Here is a 14,487-nt window from a genome sequence, read left to right as displayed (position 1 = left end):
ACATAAGGTTTTTCCCCTCCGGATTTTACCCTGGTAGTTGCGACCGACTTTTTTTGGGGTGTGATCTCTGTTTCTTAAGCCAAAGAGCCAGCACTGTGACCAGCATAATAACACGCTGCAGTGCACGGCATATGGCGAAACATGGAACGCTGTTACCTTCCCGCATGCTTAGATGTGGTACCTATTCATCTACTCGCGTTTGCATGTTTTCGAACTGTTAGGTTGGTAGGAGCTGGGACAAGTGACAGGAACTCACTCTGTCTCGCGGCACTCGGGTCTTGAACTGCTAAGCTATAGACCTTTAACAGTCTAAGACTCGGCATCCTAACCACTGAGGCACCCACCACGTCTCTTATTTCATGCACAAGGCAAGACTAGAATGTAAAGTTTTCCCTATTTTTAGCCCAACACCTTTAACCACCACGCAACTCTCCAATATGAATTGCTGACCCTCAAATCTTCAGAGTTCGCCTTGTTCTGCAGAAATAATTTTAGAACCTTAGAAATGTGAGATGTCACCTTCTTTAGGACAATGAAGGACAAGGAAAATGGAATAAATGTTGGGAGGTTTATTTATTTATTAATGAAGTATTTGTTTACTAGTTTAGAGCTGCATTTCTCAACTTTAGCAACTTTTAACACATGTGGATTTCAAGTCCCAGAATTCCCCCCCCCCCCCGTCAGCCATGTTGGCTAGAGAATTCTGGGAATTGAAGTCCATCCATCTTAAAGTTGCCAAGGATGAGAAGCACTGGTTCAGAGGGTGCCAACTCTAAATAACTGGGTGGCTCATATTGAAGAAAAGCAAGAACAAGAAAAATAAGCAACAAATATCAAAATGTTCCACATGAGTTCAATCAGCACTGTGCCCCAAGCCCAGAGAAAAAAACCATGGTTTTTAAAGACTTTTAGGAGCCATATACATATCAGAGGATGCTGTTCCAGAAGGCAGGTGCCACAACAGAGGGAGTGTACTTCCTATGTCTGGATCAGGGGTGTCAAACTCAAGGCCCAGAGGCCGGATTTGGCCTGCGGGGTGCTTAGATCTGGCCCACAGGGCCACTCTGGAAACAGTGAAGGACTGGCCCGTGCTTCTGCCAGCGAAAACAGGCTGCTGATCTCCGTTTTCAGCTGGGACTGCCTCCTGCAACTCTCTGCCAGTGAAAACGGAGCTCGGGAGGACTGTAAGTTCCATTTTCACAGGCTGAGGGTTGCAGGAGGCCATCCCAGCCGAAAACAGAGATCGGCAGCCCGTTTTTGCTGGCAGAGGCACCACAGGCCACCAGAGGCGCCCCGATACGAGTGATGTCAAGCTGGCCATACCCACTCCAGTACCCTGAGGTCAAATACAACCCTGATGCGGCCCTCAACAAAATCGAGTTTGACACCCCTGGTCTAGATGAATCACAGTGTTTTCTTGAAGGGGTACCAAAAGACACCCAGCCTGCTGAATTTCACTGAAAGAACAGAGGCTATAGGTAGTCCTTCCTTAATGACAGATTGCTTAGTGTCCATTCAGAATTTGCATTCATGGCTGTTTGCAATGTTCTGTGGCCATGTGATTGTGATTTTCAGTGTTGTTTTGTTGTTGTTGTTTTGCAGTTTCTGGTGTTTACTTTCAGTTTCTGGCAAAAAAAAAAGCCCATTTCCCTTTGGCTTAACATACTGTATAAAAACATCAAGTTGTTAATAAACGTGGATTAAACCAGGGATCTCCAAACTTGGCGACTTTTAAGACTTGTGGATTTCAACTCCCAGCATTCCTCAGCTAGCCATGAAAGTTGGATTCTGGGAGTTGAAGTCCACAAATCTTAAAGTTGCCAAGTTTGGAGACCCCCGATTTAGTGTGTGGAGCATATATGAGTTCACTCCATCTTCCAGGGATAGCTGATTTTGTGCAATGTCTTGCAGGCTCTGGATGGACAAGGCATCGACTGCCATTTGCTTGGACTGAAAATGGAGGCCATCGCGGATGGTTTCCATGTGCCCGAGCTTTTTATGGATATTTCCTACACCATGGCTTCATACTGGAAACTCTCCACAGGACAGGTACAAACAGCCTGCTCCAAATTTGTACTTCTTTGCTATATTCCTGTATTACTCAGGTTATGATATTCTCCGTACAGGTAGTCCTTGTTTGTTGACTGTCTTTGATAGCGACCATTGGCAAATACAATGATAATAAATGCTAATAAAACATTCATTTTCCCCACAACAAAAGCCAATGTGAAACTGATTAAGGCCCAGTCAGTTTCAGGAAGCAATTGTGAGACAAAGCTGCTGAAAAAAACAGCTCAGGAAGAGATTCCTTGTTTTTAACAGGATTGGAGGGGAAAAGTGATTTATGACCGTTTTTCACACTTATGACCATTGCAGCATCCCCATGGTCACATAATCAAAATTCAGACTTTTGGCAGCTGAACTCATATTTATGACAGTTGCAATCATGTGATCACTTTTTGGGACCTTTTGACCAGCAAAGTCGATGGGGAAGCCAGATTCATTGAACAACAGTGTTTCTAACTTAACAACGCAATGATTCACTTAGCAACTGTGGCAAGAAAAGTCGAAAAACAAGGCAAAACTCTCTTAATGAATGTTTCACTTTTTTTTTACAGTCAAGTTTTTTATTTATATATAAATATTTTGAAGACAGTGTATTGTCCAGGCATTTTATTTTACAAAAAAAATAAATAACAGATATACTGATAGTGATAATAATAATATGCATAATAATTATAACAATATTTATAATTATATTAATTTATGATCATAGTAATTGTACTAATATGCTTATAATTATAATAATTGTAATTATATTTTACATACATATAACAATAATATTTCTTCATCTAACTTCTACCTCTTAGCTTATCCAACCATTGATAAAATCTATTCCCACATTAAATAGTACTCTGTATCTCCTTTATCTTTCATTTTCAATGTTAATCTATCCATCTCTGCACAGTCCAATATTTTCCGAATTATATTTTCATCTGGTGGGGTGTTCTCATTTTTCCAATATTGTGCGAATACAATTCTTGCTGCTGTCAATACATGTAGCATCAAGTATATAGTCCCTTTATCATAGGTTTCATATACCATATTTTTCAGAGAATAGGTCGCACTGGAGTATAAGATGCATCTTAGTTTTTGGGGAGGAAAATAGGAGGGGAAATTCTCTCTACCAGGTATTCATCTGGCTAGTGTCCTTAGTCTGGTCAGCTTCAGCACATTAGTTCACTGGTTTTGAGCATGCATGCTCGCTATGCTTGCAGGCGCATGGTAGGGGATAAAAACCAGGTTCTAAAGCACAGCTGATCATCGGAGGGAGCAGCAATGAGAAAAGCAGGTGAAGCTCGGAAGATCGCTTCACTTGCTAGTGCCTCCTTAGGGCTGAAAAACAGCTTCTGAAGCACACCTGATCATCGGAGGGAGCAGCAATGAGAAAAGCAGGCGAAGCTCGGAAGATCGCTTCACTTGCTAACGCCTCGTTAGGGCTGAAAAAAAGCTTCGAAAAAGCTACATTCGGAGTATAAGACGCACCCAAATTTTCAGCCTCTTTTAGGGCGGGAAAAAGTGCATCTTATACTCCTAAAAATATTTCACTTAACAACAGAAATTGTTGGGCTCAATTGTGGCTGTAAATTGGAGGACTACCTGTGTTCAGATGTTTTTTTTGACCCCACTTTCCTTTGTCTTTCAGGTTGCTTCCCGCACGGACTGCATCATGTGTTACGGGCCCCTTGTGCCTGACGGCTACGCTGTTTGCTATAACCCTTTGCCTACCCACGTTAATTTTGCCATCACCGCCTTCAACTGCTGTGAGGAAACCAATGCCACTTACTTAGCCGGAAACATCCAGAACGCCCTGGCTGATGTGAGGGCCTTGTTGGGGAACTTTGGAGAGGGCCAGCTTGAAGGACTCTGAGAAATATTTTGAACTTCACTTCAGACTTCAACGTGACTGAGGGCGTCTCTCTAGTTTGGCCAACAGATGACCCGTCGTCGTTGCTGAGAAATCCCCAATCTCTCCCTTGCTTTCCTTTGGGCCAAAATTTGGGATGCGGCATCCATCAGCACTCCTAATCCATAATGTCCTTTGCTAGCCCTTAACAGGGTTTGTGGGGAAGTGGCTGTCTTTATATAAATATATATATACATACATCTTCTAAATGCAAGATCAGATCCTAATTTATTTCCAGAATAAAGACATTTAAAATATATATATATCTCTCTCACAGGAAAGGTGCTGAGTTAATTTCTTGTTTAGATCAGTGAAAGATTTAAAAAAAACAAACAAAAATTATGACTGAGTTGCCGGTCCATTCCAAACTGACCTTTACAGCATGGTGAACTTTGATTGTGATTCATGTTCACATTGTGCCTTACTTTAGCTGCCCCCAATTTTTTGACCACCTAGGACCGCTACCGGGGGGGTGGGGAGCGGGGTATAATTTCCCGAGCTACCTATCTCCTGCGCATGCGCAGATGAAACTTCAGTCACTTGTGTGGCCTAGTTTCTAATGGGCCATGGCCTGGTACTGGTTTACAGCCTGGGGTTTGGGGACTCCTGCCTTACATGCTTTTTCCCCAGGGGTTCTCAAACGTTTGGGGTAGGATGACCTTCTGAAACGATGAATTGATTTCTGGGTCTTCCACCCCTTAAAAGAAATTGCTTTCATTTGGGATGAGGTTTGGCAAAAGAAATAAAAGGCATCACGGTTAAAAATCTAATCTGTATCCAAAAGGGATTCTTAAACTTTGCAGGATTACAAAAGGAGGACGTGAGGAGCAATGACTTGTGGCATCTTCCATTCTGTCAACTTAGCTCTTGTTTTTGTTTGTTTGTTTGTTTTAAAAAAGTCAATCACTGTCAAGTTTCTATTCAGGATTGCAAGATCCAGGAAGAAAGATTTCCATTGACATTTTAATTTTATTTCAGATTTAATGCTGGCAAAATCAATGATGGTAAAGGTGTGTGTGTGACTGATTACCAAAAACTGAAGAAGGAAAACTTCAGCTGTCATTCATTACCAAATTCATTAAAGCGGGATCTCTATGAATTACGTGAACTTCTTCCTGCCAATATTGCATAACTCTATGTTTCCTAAACTTTCCCCTTTGTTTGTTTTTTGCAAAAAGTTTTTTTTTATTTTTATTTTTCTCAAATTACCCTTACACAAATTACATCTTTTTGGAACACAGCCCTGATCCGGTCATCAATTTATACAATTTTTTATCATCTTTAACAAGATTTCATATATTCTATTTTGCCATAATACTTATTCCTTAATCTTAAATCACCTATCTCAACTAATACCATCTTAAAAAGATTTACTCAAATTTACTTAATCAAAACAATTACCCTTCTATTAACCCCCCTTAAATCTTAATTTAATTAATACCTCATAGTACATTTCACAATTCTTACCCTAAATCCTCACTATTAATAATACTTAATCTTAAATCACCTATCTCCCCTATTACCATTTTATAAAAAGTTTACTCTTATTTATTCAATCAAAATGATTACCCTTCTATTAACCCAATTTAGATCTCAATTCAATTAATAACTCATAGTACATTTCACAATTCTTAGCCTAAATCCTCACTATTAACAATACAGGTCACACATGTTTATATTTCAAAATCTTATTTCCGTTTCTAAAACTTCCCCATATTTATTATTACTTCATATAATGCTCATTAAATCTTTATTTCCTTATTACTTCACCAAATTTAGATCCTATCTCTAATCCCAAAAATATAGCAATTTAACATTGAAACATAGTTCTTAATTCAAATAAAACTACAACACAATTTCAATCATTTCCCACAATTCTATCTCTTTAACCATATCATTTATATAAAAACTTTCCCCTTTGTTATCCAAAACCACTTTGGATACAGATTTTGGGGACTGGTCCTAAGCCCTTCCTTTCAGCACCGTCATAACTTCAAACAGTCGCTGAACGAATGGTCAAGTCCTCGAAGACTATGCAGGTAGTCCTTGACTTACAACCACAATTGAGCCCAGAATTTATGTTGCTAAGTGGGAAATTTGTTAAGTGAGTTTTGCTCCATTTTATGATTTTTCTTGCCACGGTTGCTAAGTGAATCACTGCACTGTGTTAACTTAGTAACATGGTTGTTAAGTGAATCTGGCTTCCCCATTGTCAGAATGTCATAAAAGATGATCACATAAGACACTGCAACGGTCATAAATATGAATAGGTTGTCAAGCATGTCAATCGCGTGACCGTGGGGATGCTGCAACGGTCATAAGTGTGAAAAATGATCATGTCGCTTTTTTCGGTGCTGTTGTAACTTCAAACGGTCACTAAATGAACTTTGTAAATTGAGGACTAAGACTCCTGGTGGTGCAGTTGTTAAAGTGCAGTACAGATAGCGGACACTAAATGAACTGTTGTAAGTCGAGGACTATCAGTATTATACAAGAAAAAATCTCACTGAGTGATCTTCATGTCATTTCAATCGCCATTGGTAATTTCATCCATTTTCCCTTGAGAGGAAAAGTTCGGCATTTTCAAATATACACATGTACATATATACAAAATATACAAAAGTACATGTGGCAAATGTCCCTGTTGCAATTGGGCAATATGGTTTGTGTGTTCTTACCCAAAGAAAAGTCACTTTTATCCAATATACCCCACTTTGGGAAGCATTAGTTTAACTGAAAAGCTTTACCAGATAATACATCAATTTGTTCTTCATTTGCCATATTTTGAAGCACTTTCTCCCCCCCCCCTTATATTTTCTCTGGCACCTCCCTTATAAATAATTTGGGGTTCCTATTGGGATCTAGATTTCCAGTTTGTGATCTAGATTAATTGGGTAGAAATGCCCATGGAAGCATCAACAGAGCCGCGGTGGCGCAGTGGTTCAAATGCAGTACTGCAGGCAAATTCTGCCCAGTGTCAGGCGTTCGATTCTGACCAGCTCAAGGTTGACTCAGTCTCCCATCCTTCCAGGTTGGTAAATTGAGGAGCCAAATTGTTGGGAGCAATAGGCTGACTCTCTAAACCTCTTAGAGAGGGCTGTAAGGCACGGACTGGAGGGGGCATGCGTGCTGCCTGCATCCTGCAGATGTGGCTTTGCTTGCTTGTGCGGCCTAGTTTCTGGCATGCCACGACTCAGTGCCAGTCCACGGTGGTTTGGGGACTCCCGTTGTAAAGCACTATGAAGCGGTATATATGTCTTAAGTGCTATTGCTATCTGGGATACGAGTGTGTAGTTCTGACCCCTCACAGGACGGTAATTAGGAGCTGGGTTATAATAACAATATCCTGTCCGTCATCTGATGTAAATTGTGACTTGGCAAAGCTTTTCTCGGATTTCTCGGCCCTGCTGCTTGAGATTCTGCAAGATTTGAGCACTTTCGTCTTTTTTTTTTTTTTTAATTTGATTTATATGCCGCCCTTCTCCGAAGACTCAGGGCGGCTTACAATGCGTTAAGCAATAGCCTTCATACTTTTGTATATTTATACAAAGTCAGCTTATTGCCCCCACAAACTGGGTCCTCAATTTACCTACCTTAGAAAGGATGGAAGGCTGAGTCAACCTTGAGCCTGGTGAGATTTGAATTTACAGTAATTGCAGACAGCCGGTGTTAATCACAATGCTTTAGTCTGCTGCGCTACCAGGGCTCTCTGAAGGAGAGAAAGGGCTCCAGTGAGGGCAAAGAAATTGCATGAGATTTGGCAACATTTTAAATGATGTTAAATGTTTCCTCACCCCGCCCCCAAAAATATTATTTTAGAAGTCCATAGGCAACACCTAGAGATGTTTGAGGGGAACTGGCATTTGGGGTTCCTGCTCTCTGCTCTGATCAACGGAGCCACAGTCCAACTTCTCCCAAGGCGTCCTGTTCTGACATTTTCTGCTGCCTTTCTCAGAAGAAGAAAAACAAACAAGAAGCAATCTTTGGAGTAACCCCCAAGCTCTTGTAGGGACATTGAGCCTGTCTGTTCAGCTGCAATCTATTGGGAGAACCTGCTAAAACGTATCTTGGTTAACAGCCTGGAATTGAGATGGTGATAGATGTAGAATCAAAAAAAATAAAAATAAAATAGAATTTGTTTTTTTTGTTTGTCTGCCTTCAAGTCAAATCTTGATTCTTGGCAACTTGGCATGGAGAGGTTCATGCCGTTTCCTAGGTAACGTTGCAGAAGTGATTTGCCACTTCCTTCTGGGATATAGATAGATAGATAGATAGATAGATAGATAGATAGATAGATAGATAGATAGATTCTTCAATTAGGACTGAGAGTGGGTGAATGCCCAGAGTCCCCTAGCTCAGGGGTGGGCAACTGTGGCCCTTTTACAACCTGTGGACTTCAACTCCCAGTGTTGCAGGAAAAGAAACGGGACCAGGCCAAGCTCTTCAATGCAGGAAAGAGTTTATTGTGCACGGTTCAAACAGCCCAAAGGCAAACAAAAGTTTGAACCCCGATGGCTTCTTCTGGCCATATATTTATACAATTTAAAGGCAGAGTCATTACAGAGAGTGATACATTTCACACGTAGAAGCTGCCCTTTCATCTATCTCTAGGAAAGGAAATAACAATCCTCTTCTCACATACTCAGGTTTTCTGCTCCGGAGCTCAAGACATAACAAAGGGAGATAAGAGGCTTGGAGACGCCTCAAGAGCAGTAAAGGAAGCAGCACTTCTTATCTAGGGATATACATGACATTTGGGATGCAATAAACATTAAACAGCAGAATGTATCTGTTTAGGGTCAGTTTGCCCTTTTACAATTCTGTACCTACGTCAAATACCTTTTGCCAGCTTAGCACCTTGGCACGGAAGAGGCACTTCTGTCTTGACCAAAGATTTAGAATTATAATATTTGAATTTTGTCTCAATATCGGATCTTACCTTAGCTCACCAGAATTCCTGAGATAGCTCAGGAATTCTGGGAGTTGAAGTCCACAGGTTGTAAAAGGGCCACAGTTGCCCACCCCTGCCCTAGCTGGCTATGTCCAGAGTCCCCTAACTTCTACAGCTGAGAGAGGTCTAGATCAGTGATGGTGAACCTATGGCATGTGTGCCGGAAATGGCACGCAGAGCCATCTCTCCAGGCACGCCAGCCGTTGCCCGTTGCTCTTCCAGGTTCGGTCAGCTGGTTAATGTGTGTGTGGGAACGACAGAAACCGGAACAGAAGCTTCCTGGTGCGAATGCGCACGCCGGGAAGCTGGTCTTCCGGTTTTTGGTGTGCGCATGTGCGCCGGCCAGCTGGTCTTTGCATGCACACGCGCATGCGTACCAGAAACGGGAAGACATTTAGCAACTGATTCATATTTATGATGGTTGCGGTGTCCTGTGACCTTCTGACAAGCCAAGTCAATGGGGAAGCCAGATTCACTTCACAAAAGATATTACTAACTTCACAACTGCAGTGATTCACTTAACGACTGTGGCAGGAAAGGTCGTAAAAGGGGGCAAAATTCACTTAACAACTGTCTCGCTTAGCAGCAGAAAATTGGGGCCTCAATTGTGGTCGTACGTCGAGGATACTACCCGTCTTGTCATAAGTCAAGGACTATCTGTAGACCATTCTGGGTCTTGGGATGAGAGGTTGGCTTAAGAGTTTCCCAGGGAGTTTCTGTGCTCTCGGGGACAACTATGACCTGGGTCTTCCCACTCCTCCTTCAGCAACTTCACTCCTACCACACCCTGACTCTCATGAACAAAGTTAAAGTGGAGAGAATCGGAGCTTCCACTAGCCAATTAAGGAAGTAGAACATTTCTCAAAGAAGAACGAAACAAGACAATGCCGTAGGTCCAGTGTTGGTGAACCTTTTCGGCACCGAGTACCGAAACGGGTGTGTGCACACAGGGGAGCACCGGAAAGAAGAGCAGCTCCCTGGCGCGCATGCACGGGAGTGGCGGAAACTAGAACAGTTCCCCCTTGTGCATACACGCACCAGGAAGCTGATCTTCCAGTGTCTGGTGCGCGCATGCGTTCTAGTCACCTGATCTTCCGGTTTCTGGTGTGCATGCACATGCGAAGACCAGCTGACCAGCACGCATGCACGCACCGGAAACCGGAAGACCAGCTTCCCAGCGCGAGCATGCGCACTAGGGAGCTTCTCTTCCGGTTTCTGGCGCTCCACGCATGTTGACCAGCTGGCCTGCGTGCATGTGCCTGCCAGAACCCGGAAGAGCAACGGGCAACAGCTGGCGTGCCCAGAGAGATGGCTTTGTGTGCCACTTCCAGCACACATGCCATAGGTTAACCATCACTGCTGTAGGAGTTAAGAGCACAAGAGGGATGACAAAACAGCAGCAGTCTGAATCCAGATAGCAGGCAAAGCAACTAATGTTAAAGTGGCTTGTTCATCTGAGCCTGCATTTAAAATGTCTCATTGGCCGTTAGATCCCTTTTTGCCCCCCCCCCCAAAAAAAAACCAAAAGGAAAAGGGAGGACAGAATGCAACGCATCTGAGAGCCAAGAAAGAGAACATTTCTTTGTACTGACAATAAATTATATTAAACCATGATGTCAGATGGATAACCCTTTGCTGCTCTATTTCAGATGGGGGTGAAAGTTGGAGGGTGGTTATTTTTTGTGGTGGTTATTTTCGTTTTTATGGTTATGTGGTGCTCCAGTTGTTTGGTTCATGAGATCTCAAGGGGCATCATGACTTCTGTAGATTACCTTGAGCATAAGTGACCAGACTCAAAATTATCCTATTTTGGACACATTCTGTGAAGACCCAGCTGTCTGGAGAAGGCTCATAATGTTGGGAAAGGTGGAAGCAGGAGAAGACCAGTAGCAAGAGGAGTGAGTTGTCGTCCGGCGAGTTGACCTCAGCAAGTTGGTTATGGCGAGTTGGCCATGGTGTGCTGGAGTAGATCAACATTAAGAAAATCTATTTATGTGGTAGCTAGGAGTTGAGAAGGGACGCGGTGGCTCAGTGGCTAAGACGCTGAGCTTGTCGATCGAAAGGTTGGCAGTTCAGCGGTTCGAATCCCTAGTGCTGCATAACAGAGTGAGCTCCCGTTACTTGTCCCAGCTTCTGCCAACCTAGCAGTTCGAAAGCCCGTAAAAAAATACAAGTTGGTGCATTTTCCCCCTTTGGTGGGAAGGTAACAGCGTTCTTTGTGCCTTTGGCGTTTAGTCATGCCGGCCACATGACCACGGAGACATCTTGGGACAGTGCTGGCTCCTCGGCTTTGAAACGGAGATGAGCACCGCCCCCTAGAGTCAGGAACAACTAGCACATACGTGCGAGGGGAACCTTAACCTTTTAGGAGTTGAGAATGACTTGATGGCACATAATCATCATTTGTCCCCAAACAGGACAAAAATATAGGGGCGCAGGCTGGCGACCCCCAGGGGGAGAGCCTTCTCTGTGGCGGCACCAGCCCTCTGGAACGACCTACCCCCTGAGATACGCACTATATCAGACCTCCGGACTTTTCGTCGGGCCCTAAAAACACACTTATTCCATCTAGCCGGGCTGGCTTGATCCCGTCCTCTCAGTTTTAATTGATTCGGTTTTAATTTGGGTTATTTTAAATTATTTGGGCCAAAATTATTTAATTGTTTTTAAATTGTTTTTTAAATTTTGTATACAATGTTTTATTTTGGCTGTGCACCGCCCTGAGTCCTGCGGGAGAAGGGCGGTATAGAAATAAAAATAAATAAATAAATAAATAAATAAATAAATAAATAAATAAATAAATAAATAAATAAACAGCCTAGCCTCCCGTAATGGCAACTAGTTCCATGGCAGCCACTTTTTAAAGAAAGGAAATCTCCCCACAGATAGTCCCAAATGTGTTTTTTTAGGAGGCAACTGTACTTAGTTTTTTCGTTGAAGGCAGGATAGTGGGGAATGGAAGGGTTTATATTCTTTGCAGACAACTGGTCATTTGCATCCTTTTAGAGGGTCCTTGAAGCACTTGGGAGATTTTTCTGTCTCTCCAGGGTCACCTGAGTAATGCAAACGGTTCCTGTAGTCTGCTATTTTTCCTCCTCTGGAAATCCATTCCTACTCACCATTCGAAGGGTGCTCATCCCAAATTGTAAAGCTCAGGGATGGCGAACCTATGGCACACGTGCCGGAAGTGGCATGCAGAGCCATCTCTCCAGGCACGTCAGCCATCACCCGTTGCTCTTCCGGGTTCTTGGCATGCACACGCGCGCAGGCCAGCTGGTCAACACGCACGCAGGAGTGCCAGGAACTGGAAGCTGGTCTTACGGTTTCTGGTGCTTGCATAGATGCCGGCCAGCTGATCTTCGCATGCGCATGCACACAAAAAACTGGAAGACCAGGTGATTAGTGTGCATGTATACACCGGAAACTGGAAGCTCAGCTTCCTGGCATGTGTATGCACACTGGGAAGCTGCTCCTCTGGTTTCCAGTACTCCCCCTTGCGCATGCTCCCGTTTCGGCATCGGGTGCCAAAAAAGTTCGCCAACACTAGTAGAGCTAAAATTCTTTTGCTTCTCATGAATGATGTGGGAGTAGGAATGGATTTCCAGAAGAAAAAAAAAAAACTGCAGACTATAGGAACCAGGAGCACTACTGAGGACACAGATAAACCACAAGCGCTTCAGCGACACTCTAAAAGGATGCAAATGACCAGCTGTCTGCAAGGAATATAAATCCTTCCATTCCCCACCCTCCAGTCAGAGCTGAAGAAGCTTCTTAGATGAGAAGTGAAATGTCTTCAAAAGAAAAAACAAAGTCCAATTTCCTCCTGAAAAAGCACCTTTGGGACAACCATGACCTGGGTGACTGAGAATCTCTAGAGACTCCCCACAGATATTTCGCACAAGTGTCTGAAGACTTGTCTAGAATTGCTACCTTGGCCCCCAGCATCTACACTCCATACATCTGTGGCAGGGGTGAAATCTACTTACCTTCCCAACCGGTTCGGAAGTGCCCGCTTGGGCCCCCTGCGCATGCGCAAACCCTTCTGCGCATGTGCAGTGGGTAAAAAAAGGTTACTTCCTAGTTTTAACCAGGAAGTAAAAACGACCAGATAGGTGGGCGGAGACTTGTGCCACCATCGCTACTGTTTCGAACCACCAGCCGCCATTACTACCGGTTTGGCCGAACTGGTCCGAACTGGGAACATTTCACCCCTGATCTGTGGAGTGTACATGAGCTTCTGTGTCTGAAGGAGGATCAGAGTCGAGGTCACCCTACTACAGTGGTGAGTTGCCCCCGGTTCACACCGGTTCTATAGAACCGGTAGTAAAATTGGCGGGAGGCTCCGCCCACTGACCCCCGACATCATCTAAACGCTTCTGCGTTTGCGCAGAAGAGCGCGCGTGCAGCCCCGCAGCGAACCGGTAGTAAAGGTAAGTAGAACCCACCCCTGCCCTACTATTATAGTAACTTCATCACCACCCACTTTTGGGCTAAGAGGGGGACTGATCATACATCACCCAGTAGGTTTATGAAACATACGAAGAATGATTGAAGGAATTGGGTATGTCCAGTCTAGTAAAAAAAAGGACTAGGGGTGATATGATAGCAGTGTTCCATTATCTCAGGGGTTGCGACAAAGATCAACCTATTTTCCAAAACACCAGAGGGAAAGATAAGAAACAATGGATGGAAACTAATCAAGGAGAGAAGCAACCTAGGACTAAGGAGAGATTTCCTAACAGAGAGAACAATCAGCCAGTGGAACGCCTTGCCTTCAGAGGTTATAGGTGCTCCATCACCGGAAACTTTTTAAGAAGAGATTGGACAGACACTTGTCTGGAATGATATTGGCCTCCTGCTTGAGCAAGGTCCCTTCCCAACTCTGTTATTCTGTTTCCAGTGGTTGAAAGTGGACTAGAAGCTGGGTCTCCCAATCCAGCTCCTTTAGGATCACCTCAGGCTGGTACGTTTAAATCCAGCACGTGGAGGAAATTCTTACATACACAGGAAGCAGAGGTGGGTTTCAGCAGGTTCTGACCAGTTCTGGAGAACCGGTAGCAGAAATTTTGAGTAGTTCGGAGAACCAGTAGTAAAAATTCTGACTGGCCCCGCCCCCATCTATTCTCTGCCTTCCAAGTCCCAGCTGATTAGGAAGAAATGGGGATTTTGCAGTAACCTTCCCCTGGATTGGGGAGGGAATGGCGATTTTACTATATCCTTCCCCTGCCACGCCCACCAAGCCACAGAACCGGTAGTAAAAATTTTTGAAACCCACCACTGATAGGAAGTAAATAAACTAACACCATTCCATTAATTACAGCCGCGTTTCAATGGAAATAAAATGAATTTGCCATCTTGGCGCCCCTGCTTCTCTGCCTACCCTCAGCTTAAGAGGTTGTCAGCCCCCTGGGACAAAGATGGATCCTCTTGGCTACTGATTACAGCTTTCTTTGCAATATGTTAGCTTCCCATTCATTATCACTGTTTTAATTGAAGCAATGTTTTTTTTTTTAAAAAAACAAATCAAATCAAGTGGGGACAGAGAGTCCCGTGAAGACTTAAGGAATTA

General features: G+C 43.6%; 1 protein-coding gene across 2 annotated transcripts in view; it reads left to right on the top strand.

The window, feature by feature from the left end:
• LOC139312096 (carnitine O-acetyltransferase-like) overlaps positions 1 to 4,226 on the top strand; it is a 65,279-nt gene extending 61,053 nt beyond the window's left edge. For both annotated transcript variants that reach the window (XM_070936621.1, XM_070936622.1), the window contains 2 exons: positions 1,912 to 2,049; positions 3,707 to 4,226. In XM_070936621.1, coding sequence (XP_070792722.1) covers positions 1,912 to 2,049; positions 3,707 to 3,931 — 363 coding nt within the window. In that variant the 3' untranslated portion in view covers positions 3,932 to 4,226. The remainder of the gene's footprint in view (positions 1 to 1,911; positions 2,050 to 3,706) is intronic.
• Positions 4,227 to 14,487: the final 10,261 nt, after the last annotated feature.

This window comes from Pituophis catenifer, unplaced genomic scaffold, assembly GCF_029215685.1.
Source record: "Pituophis catenifer annectens isolate HBS135680 unplaced genomic scaffold, rPitCat1.0.hap2 SCAF_2, whole genome shotgun sequence".
Lineage (NCBI taxonomy): Eukaryota > Metazoa > Chordata > Lepidosauria > Squamata > Colubridae > Pituophis > Pituophis catenifer.
This window is presented reverse-complemented; position numbering and strand designations above follow the sequence as displayed.